The following is a 23,291-nucleotide window of genomic DNA, read 5'->3' on the forward strand; positions in this document are numbered from 1 at the left end:
GGTGGTGTCCCGAGTGAAGTGGTGGTGTCCCCGAGTGAAGTGGTGGTGTCCCCGAGTGAAGTGGTGGTGTCCCCGAGTGAAGTGGTGGTGTCCCCGAGTGAAGTGGTGATGTCCCCGAGTGAAGTGGTGGTGTCCCCGAGTGAAGTGGTGGTGTCCCCGAGTGATGTGGTGGTGTCCCCGAGTGATGTGGTGGTGTCCCCGAGTGATGTGAGTGATGTGGTGGTGTCCCCGAGTGATGTGGCGGTGTCCCCGAGTGATGTGGCGGTGTCCCAGAGTGATGTGGCGGTGTCCCAGAGTGATGTGGCGGTGTCCCAGAGTGATGTGGTGGTGTCCCAGAGTGATGTGGTGGTGTCCCAGAGTGATGTGAGTGATGTGGTGGTGTCACCGAGTGATGTGGTGGTGACCCCGAGTGATGTGGTAGTGACCCCGAGTGATGTGGTGGTGTCCCCGAGTGAAGTGGTGGTGTCCCCGAGTGAAGTGGTGGTGTCCCCGAGTGAAGTGGTGGTGTCCCCGAGTGATGTGGTGGTGTCCCCGAGTGATGTGAGTGATGTGGTGGTATCCCCGAGTGATGTGGTGGTGTCCCCGAGTGATGTGAGTGATTTGGTGGTATCCCCGAGTGATGTGGTGGTGTCCCCGAGTGATGTGAGTGATGCGGTGGTGTCCCCGAGTGATGTGAGTGGTGTGGTGGTGACCCCCCAGTTATGTGGTGGTGTCCCCGAGTGAAATGGTGGTGTCCCCGAGTGATGTGAGTGATTTAGTGGTGACCCCGAGTGATGTGGTGGTGCCCCTGAGTGATGTGGTGGTGTCCCCGAGTGATGTGGTGGTGTCCCGAGTGAAGTGGTGGTGTCCCCGAGTGAAGTGGTGGTGTCCCCGAGTGAAGTGGTGGTGTCCCCGAGTGAAGTGGTGGTGTCCCCGAGTGATGTGGTGGTGTCCCCGAGTGATGTGGTGGTGTCCCCGAGTGATGTGGTGGTGTCCCCGAGTGATGTGGTGGTGTCCCCGAGTGATGTGAGTGATGTGGTGGTATCCCCGAGTGATGTGAGTGATGTGGTGGTATCCCCGAGTGATGTGGTGGTGTCCCCGAGTGATGTGAGTGATTTGGTGGTGTCCCCGAGTGATGTGAGTGATGTGGTGGTGTCCCCGAGTGATGTGGTGGTGTCCCCGAGTGATGTGGTGGTGTCCCCGAGTGAAGTTGTGGTGTCCCCGAGTGATGTGGTGGTGTCCCCGAGTGATGTGGTGGTGTCCCCGAGTGATGTGGTGGTGTCCCCGAGGGATGTGGTGGTGTCCCCGAGTGATGTGGTGGTGTCCCCGAGTGATGTGGTGGTGTCCCCGAGTGATGTGAGTGATGTGGTGGTGTCCCCGAGTGATGTGGTGGTGTCCCCGAGTGATGTGGTGGTGTCCCCGAGTGATGTGAGTGATGTGGTGGTGTCCCCGAGTGATGTGGCGGTGCCCCTGAGTAATGTGGTGGTGTCCCTGAGTGATGTGGTGGTGTCCCCGAGTGATGAGGTGGTGTCCCCGAGTGATGAGGTGGTGTCCCCGAGTGATGTGGTGGTGTCCCCGAGTGATGTGGTGGTGTCCCCGAGTGATGAGGTGGTGTCCCCGAGTGATGTGGTGGTGTCCCCGAGTGATGTGGTGGTGTCCCCGAGTGATGTGGTGGTGTCCCCGAGTGATGTGGTGGTGTCCCCGAGTGATGAGGTGGTGTCCCCGAGTGATGTGGTGGTGTCCCCGAGTGATGTGGTGGTGTCCCCGAGTGATGTGGTGGTGTCCCCGAGTGATGTGGTGGTGTCCCCGAGTGATGTGGTGGTGTCCCCGAGTGATGTGGTGGTGTCCCCGAGTGATGTGGTGGTGTCCCCGAGGGATGTGGTGGTGTCCCCGAGTGATGTGAGTGATGTGGTGGTGTCCCCGAGTGATGTGAGTGATGTGGTGGTGTCCCCGAGTGATGTGGTGGTGTCCCCGAGTGATGTGGTGGTGTCCCCGAGTGATGTGAGTGATGTGGTGGTGTCCCCGAGTGATGTGGTGGTGTCCCCGAGTGATGTGAGTGATGTGGTGGTGTCCCCGAGTGATGTGGCGGTGCCCCTGAGTAATGTGGTGGTGTCCCTGAGTGATATGGTGGTGTCCCTGAGTGATGAGGTGGTGTCCCTGAGTGATGAGGTGGTGTCCGTGAGTGATATGGTGGTGTCCCCGAGTGATATGGTGGTGTCCCCGAGTGATATGGTGGTGTCCCTGAGTGATATGGTGGTGTCCCCGAGTGATGTGGTGGTGTCCCAGAGTGATGTGGTGGTGTCCCAGAGTGATGTGGTGGTGTCCCAGAGTGATGTGGTGGTGTCCCAGAGTGATGTGGTGGTGTCCCAGAGTGATGTGGTGGTGTCCCAGAGTGATGTGGTGGTGTCCCAGAGTGAAGTGGTGGTGTCCACGAGTGATGTGGTGCTGATACTTCCCCTGCCACGTTGAAGAAGGGCAGGCACTATGTACCATGACTGCACCTGCTCATGTAAGGGACTATTTTCAGGAATCATAAGCACTCTACACAGGGAGTCAGTGTAGGGGTGCTCACAGAAAACATTAACAAACTACTGGGGGCTGGCTCTAATCAGTAAGGCTGAGCCTAAGACTGAACAAACAAAACAAGGGTGCCAGTACTGATACAGACAATTTTTATGGTCTCACAGTGTACATCCTAAACAAGAAATAAAATTCAAGAAAGGGTAATTGCTACTTAATAGCTTTTTATTAGAAACATTTTGAGGTATACTTCGAGGTTTAATACATAGTACAATGATACCTTTTCCAATATATAAATGAGACATAAGAATCTCAACATCCATTCAATCATTCATTCAAAGAGACAGGCATATCACAAATAACCAAATAGAATTCATGCACTCTAAGAAAGAAAAAACTTTTTCTGAGTATATCCAATAGAACAATAGACGGGAAGGAGCCAAGGTCTACTTATGATTTCCAATACTAATGAGATAAACTATTACCAAAAGTACATTCCTATACATCCAACAATTTCATTTGAATTCATTGTGAACTTAATGATAGAAGGTAATGTACAAAAAGGCGAGAGCTCCAGGTCGAACTTATTGAGATGCCCGGATGCTCTTAGAGTGCATGAATTCTATTTGGTTATTTGTTATATGCCTGTCTCTTTGAATGAATGATTGAATGGATGTTGAGATTCTTACGTCTTATTTATATATTGGAAAAGGTATCATTGTACTATGTATTAAACCTCGAAGTATACCTCAAAATGTTTCTAATAAAAAGCTATTAAGTAGCAATTACCCTTTCTTGAATTTTATTTCTTGTTTAGGATGTACACTGTGAGACCATAAAAATTGTCTGTATCAGTACTGGCACCCTTGTTTTGTTTGTTCACAGAAAACATTGGCACTCCACACAGGAAGCAAGTGAATGGTCGCTCAGAGGATTAATTCAAGCCTTCCACCTGCTTTTTTATTCTTCATAGGAACTGTACACAGGGAGTATTTCACCAGAAAGGTGTGCACCTTACATAGTGAGCTAGTGCATGGACTGTTACCGAAAAACATGGACACTGTATAAAAGGGGGACAGCATTTGAGTTATCATATAAACATGGGTTCTGTCTACAGGGAGCAAGGATTTGGATTATCAAACATGGACCCTGTATACAGAGAAATTCCGCATATTGCTGATCACAGTAAACGTGTGCACCCTATTGAGCGTGGAGCGCATACCCTATCACCAGATACATGTGCACTGTACAGGTAGTCTCTGCATGACCGGTTACCTTAAACAGCGAGCATGTGCATGAGATAATACGGGAATGTTTGCATCAACTGAACTAACACCAAAAGTGTGTGCGCAAAATAGCACAGTAAACTTGCAAAGCACACATGGAAACCATGCATGACCTAGCAAAAAAAAACAAGACAAATACATATGCATAAGACGCAGTTGCTTCCCGTATGAAAAGAAAGTTGCACCACAAAGGGTCATCGTGTATCCAGTAGCAACTGAAATGCACACTCAACATACAGTATCTTTAAAGTAGTACACATGCATGACCTACCGTAAGTAACATGCACTTTACATATGAAGCACATGCCTGATGCATCACTGTAAAAGTATGTACTGTAAATAAATAAATATATGCATAAAATTTATCACAAAAGAGGGCGCTGTGCTAAAACATGTTGGACGGCACCCGTGGTTAGCAAAATTATATGCCCTAAACAAAACGCAGGCCCTAAACCCACCAATTTGGCACTGCGAATCCAAGCTTACTCTATCAAAGGCAATACTGGTGGAGCCAGAGGCGCTGGAGTGTAGCGGGCAGAGCCCGTCCAACGTGGAGCTGTCGTCGCTTGTGCTGCTGGATGACAAGCTGGTGGCGGACAAAGGAGAGCAGGATGGGTACTAATAAAACAAGCCCTCGGCATTGCTGTGGCGGAGGGCGGGGAGCGCATTCCTTTGAAGTCTGATGGGGGGCGGGGGAGCGGCTTGGGAGTGGATTCCTTTGTCTGATGCGAGGCTGATGGTGTTTGATGTGCACGCGCCTGCCTCACACGACTGCCTCACATGAACTGGACGCGATCCGCAGTAGTTTGGCAGACTTTTTAAACCGCTTACTAGAATCTCCCCTATTTCTCCCTGCGGGATATAATAGTCGAGACCTAAAAATGAAAAAAAAACGCTAGGAATGCAGTTAACAAATAGTTTTCTTACCTGTCGGTGTAGTTTTGCAGCTTAAAGATCTTTCTGGATTCACTATGCTGTGCATTATTCCACGGTCTTGTGGTTGGGTCCGGATTCGTAGTCTTTTCTTTGTTTTTATTTTGTTTTTTTGTAGCCCAGGTGGGCGTCGGCGTCACACCTCCTTGGGTGCATTTCCGGTGACGTCGGCATGCTTCCTGCGGAAGCTCCCACTCTTGGGCGCCATCTTCGGGTTCTTTTTTTCCGTGTTTCTTTCGTTTCCGAAGTAATGGCAATGTTCTATTTAGGTGATATTTCACCGCTTTGTAGTTATAAGTCTTTTTTAAAACCTTTTCTTTTTTTTATATCCACCTCTTCTCTCTCCAGCCTCATCTTTCTGGCGGAGGTGGGTGGGTTCGCTAGTGAATCCAGAAAGATCTTCAAGCTGCAAAACTACACCGACAGGTAAGAAAACTATTCGTTTTGCAGCGTGAATTTTTCTGGATTCACTATGCTGTGCATAGATTTTGTAGCGGTTTCTCATCTCTGTGGCGGCTGGGTGGAAGATGAGCATTGGTTATTGAATATGTGCTGGAGCACCTTTTGTCTGACTTGTGCTTCCTTGTTCATCTGTATATCCACACAGTAGTGCTCCGTGAACGTGTGTACCGAAGCCCATGTTGCCGCCAGGCATATGTCCTGTATGGGTGTGTTAGCCAGGAAAGCTATTGTAGCACCCTTTTTCCTAGTGGAGTGGGCAGGTGTCCCCTCTGCTAGCTGTTGTCCTCCACGTTTGTGGCAGAGTTGGATTGTCTGTGCGATCCATCGTGCAATAGTCTTTTTGGTTACTGCCTTTCCCATGAAACTGTTGGCGAATGACACAAAGAACTGTTTGTTTTCCTGTGTCCCTTCGTCCTCTCAATGTAGTGCATGACTGCCCTTCTGGCGTCCAGAGTGTGCAGAGCTCACTCTGCGCTAGTTGATGGTTTTTGTAAAAAACTCGGTATCTGTATAGACTGGTTCATGTGAAATTTGGATACCACCTTCGGCATGAAGTGTGGGTCAGTCCTCATCACAACCCTATCATTGTGTATTTGTATGTAGGGTTCTTGTAGCGTCAGCGCCTGAAGCTCGCTTACTCTGCGTAAGGACGTTATTGCAACCAGGAAAGCTGTTTTCATTGTTAGCATCTTTAGGGAGGCCTTGTGAAGTGGTTCAAAAGGCTCTTTCATGAGTTCCGTTAGGACTATGTTCAAGTTCCATGCAGGTGGCGGCACCCGCTTGGGTGGTGCGATCCTTTTTGCTCCTTCTAGGAATCTCTTCACCACCTGTGATGTGAAGAAACTCCTGCACGTTTCTCCCCTTGTGTAAGCGACTATCGCTGCCAAGTGAACTCTTAACGAGGATGAGCTAAGGTTCTTCTCCAGCAAGTGCGTCAGGTACTTTAGTACTGTGGAGTCCTTCTTAATTTTATTGTGCAGCCTTTCTTTTCTGCACCACATTGTGAATCTTTTCCATTTCGCAAAGTAGCACTTCCGGGTGCTGGGCCTCCGTGCCTCCCGAAGGACCCTCAGGGTGCTTTCTGGCAGTCTCAAATGTGCGAACTCTATGTCCTCAGGAGCCACGCTACTAGGCTCAGGCTCTCCGGCTCTGGGTGTAGCACCTCTCCGTTCTGCATGGAGAGTAGGTCTTTCCTCTTGCCGAATCTGTGGGGTGCACTCTGTGTCATCTCCATGATCTGCGAGTACCATGTCTGTCTGGCCCACTGTGGCGCGACCAGTATCAGGGTCATGTTGCTCGCTCTGCACTTGCTCAGCACTCAGTGGTATCGGGGGAAAGGCGTAAGCAAATGTCCCGGACCAATCTATCCATAGGGCATTCCCCAGTGACCCCTCCTCGGGCTGTCTGGATGCGAAGTTTTGGCATTTTGCATTCCGGCGTGTGGCAAACAGGTCCACTGATGGTGTTCCCCATCTGTCGAACAGCCACCTTGTCTCTTGAGCATTGAGCTCCCACTCGTGGGATGCCAATGTCTGTCTGCTGAGCCAATCTGCTTGTACGTTGTCCTTCCCTGGTAGGTGTATGGCTAGCAGGTCTATCTTGAGAGGGATGGCCCATCTCCATATCTCCTGCGCCAGCGTTGAAAGCGGGGCTGACTGTGTGCCCCCCTGCTTGTTGATGTAGAACATCACGGTGGTGTTGTCTGTTTGTAGCAACACCTTGTGCTTGTACAGTCTTGTTTGGAAAGCTTTCAGTGCAAGGAAGATTGTCTTCAATTCTAGGTAATTGATGTGCTTTGTCGCATCTGCTGGCGTCCACAGTCCCCTCACCTTGAGCTCCTCCATGTGAGCACCCCATCCCTTCAGGGATGCGTCTGTGGTGATGGTCACTGTTGGCGTTGGGGGGCGTTAGAGGCTTTCCCCTTGTTATGTTCTCCATGGTCCACCATGTCATCTCCTTCTGCACTGCGTGCGTTACAACCACTAGATCCTCCCAACTGCCTGTAGCTTGTGACCATTGCTCCTGTAGCCATTCTTGAATGGGTCTCATGTGGAGACGTACATTCGGTACCAGGTGGATGCATGATGCCATCATCCCCATGATCTTGCTCGCAGTCCTCACTGTCCGAGCTTGTCCTTTCCGGTAGAGGCGAGTTTCCTTCACCAGCGCCCTCGCCCTCTTCTCGCTGGGGAACACCTTGCCCTGTAAGGTGTTGATCTGTGCTCCCAGGAAGATCTTCACTTGTTCCGGCTCCATTGATGATTTCTTCCAATGGATGGAGAACCCCAGGCTTATGAGCGTGCTCGTCACTGTGTGTGCGTGCTGCTTGCATTTCTGGTATGAGTTTGCTTTCACCAGCCAGTCGTCAAGGTAGGGGTATACGTGTATTCCCTGCCTTCGTAGGTGCGCTGCGACTGCTGCGAGGCACTTTGTGAAGACCCTTGGTGCTGATTTTAGCCCGAAGGCTAGTGTCGTGTACTGGTAGTGGCTTTCTCCGATGGTGAATCTGAGCATATGCTTGTGCTTTCTGTTCATTGGGATGTGCAGGTAGGCGTCCTTGAGGTCTATCGTGACCATGAAGTCCCCGATCTGCAATTGCGGGAGCACCTCTTGCAGGGAGGTCATTTTGAATGTTTGCGTTCCTATGAATTTGTTCAGGAACCTTAGGTCCAGAATGGGTCTCATTGCCTCGTCTACTTTTGGTACCAGGAAGTACGTTGAGTATATTCCTTTGTTTCTTTCCTTGAAGGGTACCCGTTCTATGGCCTGCTTCCGCAGGAGTTCCTTTGCTTCTTCCTGAAGACACTCAAGCTGCTTGCTTGCTAGTGGTTTTCTTTTTGGTTTTTTGCTTGTTGGCCTCCCCTCCAACTCTATGCTGTATCCGAATTGGACGATGTTGAGGATCCATTTGTCTGATGTGATTTCTCTCCATTCTTGGAGGTAAAATCTTAATCTTCCTCCCACTGGTGTTATGTGGTCGTAGATGTCTAGTTTGTCTTGGCTCATCTGTACGTGCTGCCCCCTGGGATCTTTTTTGTGGGTGAGCACACGGAGTTTTTTGAAGTCACTTGGAGGCGGGCTGCTGTCCCCCTCTTCTATTCTGTCCACGTCCATTTCCTCTCCCTCGAAAGGACTGGCCTCTTTGTTGGTATTGCCAGGGCTGCTTCTGCTGACCCTGCTGAGCCTGCGAGTCTGGCTGGTGAGTTTGTTGAAAAGCCTGGTGTGATGTACCTGGCTGGTTTCCACCTCTCCCGCCAGGCCTCCGTGACGGGGTGCCTCTTCTGTTGCCTCTGAACTGCAATGCTCCCATGGACCTTGCTGTTTCGTTATCTTTCTTTAGTTGACTGAGTTTCTCATCAACTGTTGTTCCGAAAAGCGTATCGCCACTGAACGGTGTGTTCAGGATGCTGTGTTGCACCTCCGGTTTGAAACCTGAGATTCTGAGCCAGGCGTGTCTTCTTTCGGTGACACCCATCATCATGAGCCTGCTGGAGGTGTCTGCTCCATCCACGGCCGTCTTAAGGCAAGAATTTGCCGCGTTCTTCCCATCTTCAACCAGTTTTTCTGCCTTCTGTCTGGCATCCTGGGGCAGGTCCTTCACCAACTGCCCCAGCTCCTCCACGATCTGGTACATGTGCCTGTTTATCAGGGCTTTGGAATTAGCCATGCGCCAGTGGGTCGCGGCATTCCGTTCGATCCTTCTGCCCACCAGATCCATCCTCTTGCTCTCCTTATCCGGTGGTGGTCCAGAAGTAGTGGCTACATTAGCCCTCTTCCTTGCTGTGGCCGTGATAATGGAGTCTGCGGAGACCGTTCCCTGAATGTAGGGTGGGTCTTTTGAGGAGTGTTTGTACTTCTTCTCTGTTCTGGGAGTTACTGCCTTGCATGTTGCGGGTTCCCTGAATGCTTCTCTCCCTTGAGCCAAGACGCTGTCGAGCATTGGTAGGTACTGGCTCCTTGTTTGTGTGGGGAGCAATGTCTCTAGAAGGAAATCTGCTTTCTGCTTCTCTTCGTCGAGCTTGAGTTTGAATGCTGCTGCGGCAGACTATCACCGAGTTGTAGGCCCCGATGTCGTCCGGCGGCGAGGGCCTCGAGGGATATGTGTCGACCGCCTCCTCCGGGCTGTCTGTGTCGACATCTATGTAATCCACCTCCTGTAAGTCAGAGGGGGCCGACTCTGCGTCCATCCTGCTGTCCTCTTCCTCCCCATAGTTGTAACTATCGTAGGGATTCTCGTCCTCTTCCTGGTCGTCGACCACCTCGACGTCCGGGTCTTGTTCCTCGGCGACCTCGTCTTCCTCCTCGACCACCTCCACCACTGGTGGCTTGGTCTTGTGTGGAATCGTGAACGCTTTCATCTTTGCGTTGAATTCTTTCTTCCGCTGCAAGAAGTTTTCCATTTCGGCCTCGAGGCGCCTTCTCTTTTTCTCCATCTCGGCTGCGTGTTCCGCGTCGGATGGTTCGGCCGCTCTTTTCGGCGCCGTGCTTTTCGGTGCCGAAGATTTTGACGTCGACGTCGAACCGGATTTTGGGTCCCTGGTCGGCGTCGGTAGTTTAGGGTCCTTCTCCCTCGGCGTCGATTGATCCTTTTCGGGGACAATTTTCGACAACTTCTGCTGTTCAACAGCTCTCTGCGCCGGGGACTCCTTCTCAGAGGATCCGCTGGGCCTGTGAGTACTCGCGGACGCCAGTTGTTTTGGCGTCGGCGCTTTCGGGGCCTTGCCCTCGTGTTTTCGAGACTCAGAGTCTCTCGGGTTCTTGGGGGCCGGAGAGTCTCCTACCTTATCAGAAGTCTTCGTGTAATCGGTCTCTACGACCGTCTAGCTGTCGTCTTCGGCGGCAGCGTTGTCCTCTTCCTCGGAAGACATCCCCAGCTCGTAGAGGGACGGAGTCGGGGCCTTCCCCTGCAGGGTGGCGTGCGCTACCCTCTGTCTCTCCCTCACTTGAAGGGTCTTCGGGGCGAAGGCGGAGCAGGCGTTGCAGTCCTCGCTTTCGTGATTTACCGGTAGACAAAGGTTGCATACCGGGTGCTGGTCCTTCTGCGCGTACTTGTGGTGGCAGTTACGGCAGAACTTGAACGGCGTGTTGTCCATCATCGAGCGCTCAGGGCCTCCCTGGTCGCGTGTTCGTCGACGTTCGTCGAAGATCTTGATGAATTCACCTTCTCCTTCGCTGACTCCTCGTCGATGAAGTCTCCTGGAGTCTTCAGATGACTTTTCTTTCTAATTTCTGTATTTTCCTTCTTCTTTCTCCAAAAATGTCTGGAGCCCAAACGGGAACAATCCAGACCCGACCGTGGAAAAAAAGAATCTGAAGATGGCGCCCAAGAGTGGGAGCTTCCGCAGGAAGCATGCTGACGTCACCGGAAATGCACCCAAGGAGGTGTGACGCCGACGCCCACCTGGGCTACAAAAAAAAAACCAAAGAAAAGACTACGAATCCGGACCCAACCACAAGACCGCGGAATAATGCACAGCATAGTGAATCCAGAAAGATTCACGCTGCAAAACTTTTCCTTTCAGTGCATGCTCTTCACAACTGTGATCCGCTTAGCTAGGCCCTTCACACCTCTGAAATATGTCTATCTCAAAATAAGACCATGCAAAAGCAAAAAAAACAAGCATTTGCAATGCAATAGGTCTCGCATTAGGAAGTTTTGAGCTATTGGTATTGTAAATGACAAATATTTTATTTATGTGTTTGTTTTGAAAATAGCTAAAGTAATAGCTTGGTCGTTTACAATGCCAATAGTTTTAACTTTTGAAAATGTGACACCTATAGCATTTGTAATGCAATATGTGTTGTATTTACATGACTTAGATGTATTAATATTACAAATAACAATGGCTTTTATTTTTTTATATTTAATACTTTAATAAAAGTTATTGTAATTTATAATGGCAATAGCTTAAACTTTTGTAAATAACTTTTTGGGAAGATTATGTTCAGTATATGTTATTGTGATGAAAATCCAAGAACAGCAGTGAAATATTAACATCTTTTTGTGACATTTGTAATAAAGCTTGAAACGTTGAGAGAACATATTAGAACCAGTTGTTGTTGAATGGTTGCACAGAGTGATGCTGTGGCGTTCAGTGGTGCTGAGTGATGCTGTGGCGTTCAGTGGTGCTGAGTGATGCTGTGGCGTTCAGTGGTGCGGAGTGATGCTGTGGCGTTCAGTGGTGCGGAGTGATGCTGTGGCGTTCAGTGGTGCGGAGTGATGCTGTGGCGTTCAGTGGTGCGGAGTGATGCTGTGGCGTTCAGTGGTGCGGAGTGATGCTGTGGCGTTCAGTGGTGCGGAGTGATGCTGTGGCGTTCAGTGGTGCGGAGTGATGCTGTGGCCTTCAGTGGTGCGGAGTGATGCTGTGGCCTTCAGTGGTGCTGAGTGATGCTGTGGCCTTCAGTGGTGCTGAGTGATGCTGTGGCCTTCAGTGGTGCTGAGTGATGCTGTGGCATTCAGTGGTGCTGAGTGATGCTGAGTGATGCTGTGGCCTTCAGTGGTGCTGAGTGATGCTGAGTGATGCTGTGGCCTTCAGTGGTGCTGAGTGATGCTGAGTGATGCTGTGGCCTTCAGTGGTGCTGAGTGATGCTGAGTGATGCTGTGGCCTTCAGTGGTGCTGAGTGATGCTGAGTGATGCTGTGGCCTTCAGTGGTGCTGAGTGATGCTGAGTGATGCTGTGGCCTTCAGTGGTGCTGAGTGATGCTGAGTGATGCTGTGGCCTTCAGTGGTGCTGAGTGATGCGGAGTGATGCTGTGGCCTTCAGTGGTGCTGAGTGATGCGGAGTGATGCTGTGGCCTTCAGTGGTGCTGAGTGATGCTGTGGCCTTCAGTGGTGCCGAGTGATGCTGTGGCCTTCAGTGGTGCTGAGTGATGCTGTGGCCTTCAGTGGTGCTGAGTGATGCTGTGGCCTTCAGTGATGCTGTGGCCTTCAGTGGTGATGTGGCGTTGAGTGATGCTGTGGCATTCAGTGGTGATGTGGCGTTGAGTGATGCTGTGGCCTTGAGTGATGCTGTGGCCTTGAGTGATGCTGTGGCCTTGAGTGATGCTGTGGCCTTGAGTGATGCTGTGGCCTTGAGTGATGCTGTGGCCTTGAGTGATGCTGTGGCCTTGAGTGATGCTGTGGCCTTGAGTGGTGCTGTGGCCTTGAGTGGTGCTGTGGCCTTGAGTGGTGCTGTGGCCTTGAGTGGTGCTGTGGCCTTGAGTGGTGCTGTGGCCTTGAGTGGTGCTGTGGCCTTGAGTGGTGCTGTGGCCTTGAGTGGTGCTGTGGCCTTGAGTGGTGCTGTGGCCTTGAGTGGTGCTGTGGCCTTGAGTGGTGCTGTGGCCTTGAGTGGTGCTGTGGCCTTGAGTGGTGCTGTGGCCTTGAGTGGTGCTGTGGCCTTGAGTGGTGCTGTGGCGTTGAGTGGTGCTGTGGCGTTGAGTGGTGCTGTGGCGTTGAGTGGTGCTGTGGCGTTGAGTGGTGCTGTGGCGTTGAGTGGTGCTGTGGCGTTGAGTGGTGCTGTGGCGTTGAGTGGTGCTGTGGCGTTGAGTGGTGCTGTGGCGTTGAGTGGCGCTGTGGCGTTGAGTGGCGCTGTGGCGTTGAGTGGTGCTGTGGCGTTGAGTGGTGCTGTGGCGTTGAGTGGTGCTGTGGCGTTGAGTGGTGTTGTGGCGTTGAGTGGTGTTGTGGCGTTGAGTGGTGCTGTGGCGTTGAGTGGTGCTGTGGTGTTGAGTGGTGCTGAGGGAAGGTAATAAGGAGGATAGATAGAGGGTAGGAAAGAGAAAGGACAGAAGAGGGGAGAAAGAAGGGTTGGCGTGGAGATGCATAATGATGAGGTGGAACATCACTAAAGGGGTGTTGGACAGCACACATACCATCTGGTGTACATATACATTGCTCTAAAACGTTGTGTCGATTGCTTTACTAGGATGGCTTAGCATATGGGCACTTCCCAAGAGAGGGGCGCTCATTAAAATCACCTATTATAAGTTATTGGGTAGACCAGCATGCCATTCACTATACATAAGTTCTTTTGAATATTTGGGTGCTACGATACTGCCATGGTCACAGGTTAACGTCGCCAAAAATATGTTTGGTCAGCCAGCACGAGTTTGCCATGCACTGTCAGCATTGTTTAGCACTGGGCAGCTGCCCATGAAGAACGTGAAATTACATCAAGTCAAGGTAAACTATAGTGCGTGCTCAGTGATTAAAAAAGTGTTGCCAAATCTCATATTCGTGCCATGTGTGAGATCAAGCGTGACTCTTAGCGCAAACAAGCACTTTCAAGCAGAACTCAATGTGTGTCTAAGTCTGCAGCTCCCAAATATTATGAGCTATATTAACTGTCCAAATGTTGTGCGCAGTGTGTGTGAGTGAGAGAGTGTGAGAGAGAAAGTGTGTGTGTGTGTGTGTGTGTGTGTGTGTGTGTGTGTGTGTGTGTGTGAGAGAGAGTGCGTGTGTGAGAGAGAGTGTGTGTGTGTGTGTGCGAGAGAGAGTGTGTGTAGCGCTGACCTTTTGATTTTAATAAAATAATATATGTGATATAGTTACAGGGGCTTTCATGCAGCCCTCGTCATGTACTGGTCTGTAATTGCGTCATTCAACATTTGTCTTTCGCCCACTACTACATACATAGGGGAGGCGGGTGGGGGTGTAATGGGTCAGTCATCACTTTACGCTGAGTGATTGGGCCAGCCCTTTCACAGGGAGCACATCCGCTCACAAAATAGTTCTCCAACTGCCTTGGAATAGTACGAGATTAGGCGCTTTTTGAGGTCAAAAGCATATTTTTATTTTACATCTGTTTAAGTTCTAGGTTTTGTTAAAAAAAAAAACATGACAAAACCGAAAGGCTTGCGGCCATGCCAGACCTGTTGTGTTACACCGATGCATGCTTCCATCATACTGTTAAGAAAGAAGCGTTGTCTTTTTATTGGTGGTCGAAGCATCAACGTTTAGGACACAGTGGCTACATGGTAACTCTGTCGCAGTAACCCCCTCCCGTAGCTACCGAATCCCACCTCTGTGCTCGAAGCACAAACAGAAATGGGTGTTATCTTAAACGGTCTTTGAAGGAATCTGGACCTGCCATCAGGCCTGCTCTCATAATATCTACTTGAATCCCCTCTGGGGAGGGCTGAGTTGGTAGAGAAGGGGGTGGATGGCCCCCGCTGTGAGGTGGTTTCACAGAGGAGGTGGGGGGAAGCCCGGTCTGATGTCAGAAGTGATGAGAGCACGTGCCTCTAAATTACCCCAGCTTAGTGGGGGAGCGGATTTCTGTGCACGCGCATTTATCACATGAACTGCATGGAATCCGGGGAGGAATCCGCTTGTTCAAGAAGTGTTGTTTCCCCTGCAATAGGTTCTGAGCTATAAATAGCTCGACCTAAACAACAGAAAAGGAGGTTTGCCTTAATCGTAAATAAAGTACACACAAAAAACGGTCATTGTTCTTGAACACCATCACTAAACGACTTATGCTAGATGCTAATAAACTACACCACTAAAACAAATACAGTGTAAAATCGAGCAAGAATATTTTTAACAGAACCATACAATTCAACCAGTTACAATTATTTACATACTTCTGAGGCGATCTGCTATCTACTTCGGCTTTCAATCGCAAATTTTCTCTCACAAAGCCACAGTTTTCAGTTCTTAATTTCTTATTTGCCTAAAGAATAAAAGTTACAATTAGAACACAGAATTTATACTTCAGGTGGTTTTGCTCCCAATCAAGACAGCTGCAGAAAAAATGTGAAACAAAACGATTGTAGTGTCAGGGACTTTACAAATACAAGAAGATGTGAAGAAGAAAAATAAACACACATTACCGTTCCGTCTAAAATATTTAAATGTTTGATTTCACATAAGCAAGGTCAAAGAAAATAATTTAAGTTCTAATGGCGTTTTCATGTTTTTACACGACAAAATGTTCCTTCAAAGGCAGATTCCAATAGTCAGCATAAACACACATTACTTACGGGTACATACTTCTCAATTTAACAGGGCACAGGCACATTTCCGTAGTAGCACGAGAATAATTAAAGTAAAAAGACCACCTACGCCTGACATATTGGCCATCATCCCAGCTCCAAAAATATCCATAAATTATAAAGAAAAACAAGGTAAATAATGAATGAACAACTAGTTGACTAAGAGGTTGGTGAGTGATGTGGTACACATGGGAGTGTACGACATAGAAGCAGGACAAGTAACTAAACTACCTGTTATCCTAGTCCAACCCCATGATAAGTTCAGTCTTCCGCCACTACACGCTCCCAGTGACATAGAGACGGTGTGATGAGCACTAAATGTAATGAAGGATCAGGGAGGGGAAAAAATGGTGTACCAGATGTGACGTTGGGCCCCTCAACCATTGGCCCACTACACCTACTGCTCTGATGAGTTACATGCCTACAACCTGATTGTAACTTTGTCTATTAACTGGGGTGCGTATCCGGACCCACCTCTGGTATATGCAAAATCAATAAAAATCTTTTTAAAGAAAAAAATGAGTTACATTCCTACGTGCCCCAACAGGGAGACATCCCAGTGCCCCTTTTTCAGACTGTTTAGTTGGAACCTATGCTTCCCCATAAATGAATTCTACTTAGGGCACAATCAATGGAATTAAAGCTTTTAAATGCCACTCTTTGCAAAATAATTTCAACAGGCCCCCAAAATGACAAACATTTTTTACAACTATCGAGAAAATGTCAAATGCTGAAAGCAAGCTAAATAATTTTCGAAAGGACTAAAGATACAACTTTTAATATAGATAAAATTAATTAAAATAAATGTATTTCCAATGTATCACACTACACACTAAATATTTGCAGTCTAAAACAAACCAACCAAGACAAGGAGCATATTAAATGAAAAAAAAAAATTCTTAAGTATTTATTAAATCTTTAAAACAGTTACATTATGTAGTTGTTTAATACAACAATGTTACTTTTCATTTTTTAGGTCTCGCCTGAGCCAGCAAATGCGGGGCACTTGCTTCCTCTGTGCTGGAGCGTCTGCCACCCACCAGTGCAACAGTAGCTAGACCTCTGCATCCAAGAGGTGGTACTACCCTTCTTGCCTTTCAAAATTTTGCTCCACATCATCCACACCAGGTGTTTGCCAGCTAGCAAGGTTTATGGGGTCTAGTTTGACGTCCCCCCTCGGAATTTCACAACGTAAACACAGTCAAACGCTGCAAGTCTCACCACGCTCCGTCCTTGAGCCCCCAGAGTTCATATGAGAGCCCAAACATGATGAGAGAGTAGCAGCTCCAAGCCTGAGGTTCAGCATCTACTACAAATCAAACCGAGCTGGATCGCTTCTCCTAAAAGACGGCACACCCCACCACTAAGATTTCTTGCGCTAAAAGATGGCACACACCAACACTTAGGATCGCTTCTGCTAAAAGATGGCACACCCCACCACTAGGATCGCTTCCGCTAAAAGACGGCACACCCCACCACTATGTGGGCTTTTAGACTGTCTTTTTTATTGTCCTGCACTGCACAGTCTTTGATTCATTAAAATGGCAGACCTAAGCGGCCACGAATGACATCACCCACATCCAGTCCTATCAGACACAGTCCATACTATCAGCTGCATCCAGTGCTGCTAGCTGCAACCACAGCGATCAGTTTCATCAAGTGGTATCTATTTCATTCACTACCATCAACTGCACTTACCACAAGCAGGCCTTACAGTAAAAATATGAGAAAACAAACACAGCAGTGTAAATCATGACGTCAATACATGCACACTAGCCTCTGGCTCCAGCAATGGATGATTGTGTTGTACTGCCAGTTGTAAAGCTCTTTCATACCCTCTGAAAGCTCAAACCACTTTTAGGATGGTCCTATTGCACTATTTATATAGCGCTTCATATCCCCAGCAAGTTTATAAAGTGCTCCAGTTTGCATGGCGATCTGGTGCACCATCTGAAAAGGGTAGCTCCCAAAGTCAGTTTGATACACATATGTACTACGGCAAAACAATTATTCCTTCTGTTACGCTTGCCATGTGTGACTGTGAGCACACAGATACTGATTAACCGAGGGCACGCATCATAATTGTGGGATTGTGTCTTGATTACTGAAACATATGTATCTGGTTTTATACAACTACCAAATTCAAAATCTTCAAATTATTTTTAAAAAAATGTGCGCCGAGTATTCCTTGGCTTAACAAGATGGGCAGCTATCACGACCACTTGAATCAATTACATTAGCTTCCTGTTCACAAAGGCCTCAAATTCAAAGGCCAATGTATCGGTCATAAAGCAAATGGCAAGAGCACCTCAATCATAAAAAAGATGATGCAGAATCAGGTGCTGTGTTTTTTCCTGTTGCAGCAGCAAGGTTATGGAAATTTCCCCCTTTCTCGCTTTACCTCATTGCACATTACTTGTGCTTTGGGAAATTTCTAAAAACGTTTCTTTTTGTTGACTAATGAATTTGCTGGGCCTGTTTCTCAGTACTGTGTGATAGAGCATCAATCAGCACCACCGCAGCATCAGTCGGGGCCACCGCAGCATCAGTCGGGGCCACCGCAGCATCAGTCGGGGCCACCGCAGCATCACTCTGGGGCCACCGCAGCATCACTCTGGGGCCACCGCAGCATCACTCTGGGGCCACCGCAGCATCACTCTGGGGCCACCGCAGCATCACTCTGGGGCCACCGCAGCATCACTCTGGGGCCACCGCAGCATCACTCTGGGGCCACCGCAGCATCACTCGGGGCCACCGCAGCATCACTCTGGGGCCACCGCAGCATCACTCGGGGCCACCGCAGCATCACTCGGGGCTACCGCAGCATCACTCGGGGCCACCGCAGCATCACTCAGGGCCACCGCAGTATGTATATTGTTGCTTGAGCAAGCGGTTAACATGCAGATTGCATTGGTTTCTTGTAGGATTTTAACAGTTTTTTTAACAAAACCCGCAAGCACAGTACTGAGTGTTGAAAGGTATGTACTGAAAAATGGGAGATGTGTTAATTTCTGCACTGTTATAGTATGTCGATTTGTATAGCGCACTAATCAACCAAGAGGGTATCCAGGCACTTGTTGGGGGGGGGGGGGAGGGGGGGGGGGGGAGGTCAGCCAGGTGCTTAAACGAAGGGCCAGGTCTTCAGCTTCTTTTGGAGCTCCAGAGTGAGAAGAAGGTTCGGACGTGTTGAGGAATGTTGTTTCATGTCTTGGGAGTGATGTAGGAAAATGAGCGACCTCCTGTTTCGCTTTTGTGAATGCAGGAAGTGCGTGAGATTGAAGCAGAGCGTGGGTATCTGATGGGTTGATGAAAGTGTATGCAGCTGTACAGCTATTCTGGTCATGTGTTGTGTAAGGGTTTGTATGCGAGTGTGGGAAGTTTGAATTGTCCGAGCTTGTGAATGGGGTGTCAGTGATGCTTCCCGAGGTGCAGTGGGATGTGTGTGTGGCATGGAAGGTCGAGTGCAAGTCTTGCCGCAGAATTCTGGATATTCTTGAGTCAGTGTAGGAGTGCATTGGAGCAGAATTCTGGATATTCTTGAGTCAGTGTAGGAGTGCATTGGAGATTCTGGTTAAGAATGCTTGCATGATAGTCCGTCTGGTGTTCTGAGGCAAAGATTTAAAGATCTTTTGAAGCATGAATAGGATGTGCAAGCAGGAGGTGCAAACAGCGTTGATTTGAGCCATCATGTTGAGCTTGTCTTCTAGGATGATTACTAGATTTCATGAGTGGTCTGTGGGTTTTGGTGTTTTTTCAAGTGCCAACGGCCATCAGGAGGAGTCCCATGAGGAAGTCTTCTTGCAAAAGACCAGTACTTTCATCTTCTCGGAATTCAGCTTCAGGCAGTTGGTTCGCATCCAGTCTGCTATCATAGTCAGACAGATGGTGAAGTTGGTTCTGGTGGCGGTGGTCTTGTCCATACGGGTGAGGATGAGTTGGGTGTCATCAGCGTAGTGTCATGCCTGTAAGCAGCCGTGGTTGGGAAAGACCCCAGGTACAGTTGGTTGGCAAGATGGCCACGAGGAGTAACACGCATACGCGAAGAGTAGCGCATGCGTGTAAGAGATGGCGACGATATTTATTTCCGCTTTGCAATCCCGAGAACGCTTCGCGTTCCTTTCCGGTTCCGGGGTTTAGTTTGGTGTTCGTGTCATGGTGGTGGCGTTCTGCGGGTATCGTCGGGTTGCGGCTGGCGGCGGTCCTCTCATTCGGCGTGCATCATTTTCCACAGAGCCAAGGTATTCCGAACTAGTTTAGTCCTTGTGAGATACTTGTTTGTTATCGCTGCGTTTGTTGGCAGTGTTCCTTCCTTTGTTTATCAGTCCGAGTGTGTGGATGATTTTGAATCCACTTCAGCTTTTTGTTTCGCGGCTCCCTGTCACTAAAGGGATCTGCAGGGAAGTGGTTTGGCTACCTGCCTCCTGTTGCTTTCTCCCTTGTTTATGTGATTTACACTTGGTGTGTAGGAAGCGTCATATTATTCTTTATTTCGGGTCAATGAGATCTTAGTGACCCTGATTTGTATTCACTTCCGACCCAAACCTCCCCACAGGTAATACATAGCCCTCTTAATCCTGTTTTGATTTCATTGTGAAGTAATAGGGGGTAATAGAGATACATACTATCTTGCAGGGCCTGTTCTATCACTATATTCCTGTACAGAAGCACTCGTTACCTACCCTACATTCATCCGGTAGATAGAGAACAAGTACATTCATACAATTACCTTTTCATACAGTCATACGGAACTCAAGGGGGGACATAATAATATCTGTTCTTTGTCTTTATAGGAAACGGTTAACAGAGGTACGCTTGCTCCTAGGACTGACAGCTCTCTCCACTATGCCAGAGGACCCTGTGTTTCCCCTCCTTACCTTGTTTTGTTTCCCTTCTTTCCCCTTGCGGGCATCACCCTTTGTTTCCAGTATATACCTTCTGACATAGGGTGAACCGGTAAGGGGGAGTTGTGGACTGGGCTTCACCTGCGTGGTACTTCCAAGGCAACATCAGCACCCAGCCTGACAGAACGCGAAGCCTAGAATAGATTTGCCACCCAAGTGCCATGGAAGTGACATTAGGCGACCTGGCCAACATGATGAGTAACCTCCAGATAGAGACTCAAGAAATGGCTGCCCGGTTAAATAGGCTGGACCGAGATGGAGCGGGTGGAGCCTCCAGCTCCCAAAATCCAGTTATACAGGTGGTGACTCCTCCACCCCCTATACCTTTAGCCCCTCCTGACCGGTTTACGGGAGATCCTACTAAATGTGCCACATTCATCAGCCAGTGCCAATTACACTTTGTGTGTAAATCAACATGCTTTCCATCAGATCAAGCTAAAGTTGCCTTTATGATTTCTTACCTAGGGGGCTCAGCAGCCAATTGGGCGACACCGTTAATCGAAAGGGACGATCCTCTACTGTTAAATTATGACGCGTTTAAGGGTGAACTACGCAAACTGTTTGATAAACATACTTTCACCCACGCAGCTTATACCGAACTACTGACTCTTAAACAGGGTTCCAGAGATTTACCTACGTATATATCCACCTTTAACAAATTAGTGGCAGAAGCAGGTGGGCCTCTTGAGAAACGCAGCGCCTTATTTTATAAAGGGTTGCGTGACGAATTAAAGGACGCACTTGCACATGTGGTGGACCCCCCTGATTCCTGCACGGAATTGATGGATTTAGTAGTGAAACTTGATCACAGATTAGGAGAGAGAAGGAAAGATAAGACTTGTTTCAACTTCAATAGGATAACCTACAGAGATAAAAGAACAGAATCTGAAGCTAGCTTAGAAGGCACTGAACCCATGCAGATTGGGAGTGTTAAAGGTCCTCTTAGCGAAACAGAAAAACAAAGAAGGGACAATAAATTGTGCTTATATTGTGGCAAAGCAGGGCATTTCTTGAGAGATTGCCCCGTGAAGCCTAAACAAAGTAGGAGGTCGGAAACCTAGAAGACCCGAAGCCAAAAGAAGCTGCGGCATCGGGTCATTCGGGATCTATAGTCTCCTCACTTTCTCATACTCTGAGCCACTTCTTTATACCTTCTTTATTGCAATGGAAAAACAACAGTTTAGACATCTCCATAATGATTGATTCTGGGGCTTCAGGAAACTTTATGGATGCGCAATGGGCCCAAGAAAACAACATTCCTCAGATTCAGAAGGAGGTTATAGAAGAGGTTTTCACCATAGATGGGAGCTCTTTTTGAAGTCGGGCCCCATCACACATACCACTGACACAGTAGATAGAGATAGTTGTAGCAACCACCCATTGGGAACTCCTTAGATTTGACATTATCCAGTCACCCCAATTCCCGGTAGTGTTAGGCCTCCCGTGGTTAAGACAACACAACCCGTTTATTGACTGGCAAAAAGGATTGGTAGTTTTTAACTCCCTATCATGTAAGGAACACACAAGAGCTACGATTTCTGCTTAGTCTGAGATTCATTTTGTGAAGTCATGTGATATTGTGACCCTCCACGCGGAGACTCACCACGGCCTAAATGCAGCTGTCACTATCAGAGAGGATAACATTGATCGACCTTACCCGAGGTCTATCAAGCATTCTCTTCAATATTTGATGCCAAAGAAGCAACTAGTCTACCCCCTCATAGGGTTTATGATTGTAGGATTGATTTACAAGCAGGGGCACGCATACCGACAAGCAGAGTGTATGCATTGACAGAAAAGGAGAACGTATATTTGAGGGAGTATTTGGACAGAATGCTGGATCTTGGGTTCATCAGAGTATCTAGATCCCCCTGCTTCATCCGCTCTCTTTTTTATTCCTAAACGGGAGGGGGTTCTGCGCTGTTGTATTGATTACCGCTTCCTTAATGCTGTGACGATTAGGAATAGATACCCATTGCCACTCATCTCCTCTTTGTTGGACCAGGTGAAGACGGCCAAGTATTTCACAAAGCTTGACTTAAGAGGGGCGTACCACCTTGTGAGAGTAAAAGATGGAGAGGAGTGGAAGACGGCATTCTGCACCAAATACGGATTATTCGAATATTTAGTAATGCCCTTTGGGATGTGTAACGCGCCATCTGCCTTCCAATACTTCATTAATGACGTGTTAAAGGACCTGCTAGACAAATGTGTCATCGCTTATATAGACTATTTGCTTGTCTATTCTGCTACCTTGGAGGAGCACATAAATCAGGTCCAATCCGTACTACAGAAACTGATGGACAATTCCTTGTTCTGTAAGCTGGATAAATGTTTCTTCCACAGATCACAAGTAGCATTCCTTGGATATGTTATATCATCCCAGGGGTTGGAGATGGACCCCCACAAGGTCCAGGCAGTCATGCAATGGCCATCTCCTACATCAGTTAAAGACATACAGCGTTTCATTGGCTTTGCCAATTTTTATAGACGCTTTATAAATCATTTTTCGGAGATTGTGACGCCTATCACCCGGCTCCTAAAGAAAGATACACCTTTTGTCTGGTCTCCTGAAGCAGAAAATGCCTTTAACACCCTTAAGAAAGCTTTTACCGATGCTCCCATTCTCAGACATCCTGACCAGTTGAGTCCTTTTGTTGTGGAGGTAGATGCTTCCCAGGATGCGGTCGGAGGTGTGTTATCACAAGTCCACTTAGAGACAGGAGAACTACACCCAGTGGCTCATAATTCACATAAACTCACTGTTGCAGAGATCAATTATGCTATTGGTGAAAGAGAATTACTTGCAATAAAGAAGGTATTAGAAGAATGGAGGCAATATCTGTTAGGTACCCGATACACAGTCACCATCATAACGGATCATAGAAATCTACAGTATCTCAAAACCACCAAGGCTTTATCCATGAGACAACTTAGATGTGCTCAGTTCTTTAGCGGTTATGATTTCGAGATCCATTTTAGAGCAGGCAAGAAGAACGGAAAAGCAGATGCTCTATCTCGTATTGGTTTTGAAAATCCCCCGATAGATGAGCACCCGCCCACTATCATAGATACCAGTAAGATAATAGGAGCACTCACAGCAGAAGAACAGTTCCTTAGGGAAGTCGCTGAAGCACAACAGAACCCAAATACAATTGACTTTCTCAAATCCCATAACACCCAGATGAAACAGGGATTATATTATGTGCAAGGGGGTTTGTATATTCCTGATCCTCAG

The 23,291-nt window shown here is 48.2% G+C and overlaps 1 protein-coding gene across 1 annotated transcript in view; it reads right to left on the reverse strand.

Annotated features, from left to right (window-relative positions):
- Window positions 1-23,291, reverse strand: part of OBI1 (ORC ubiquitin ligase 1) — a 199,165-nt gene that overhangs the window by 25,253 nt on the left and 150,621 nt on the right. The window contains exon 5 of the mRNA XM_078657484.1: window positions 14,742-14,830. Within this exon, the coding sequence (XP_078513610.1) occupies window positions 14,742-14,830 (89 nt within the window). The remainder of the gene's footprint in view (window positions 1-14,741; window positions 14,831-23,291) is intronic.

The sequence above is a fragment of the Lissotriton helveticus genome, chromosome 8 (genome assembly GCF_964261635.1).
Source record: "Lissotriton helveticus chromosome 8, aLisHel1.1, whole genome shotgun sequence".
Lineage (NCBI taxonomy): Eukaryota > Metazoa > Chordata > Amphibia > Caudata > Salamandridae > Lissotriton > Lissotriton helveticus.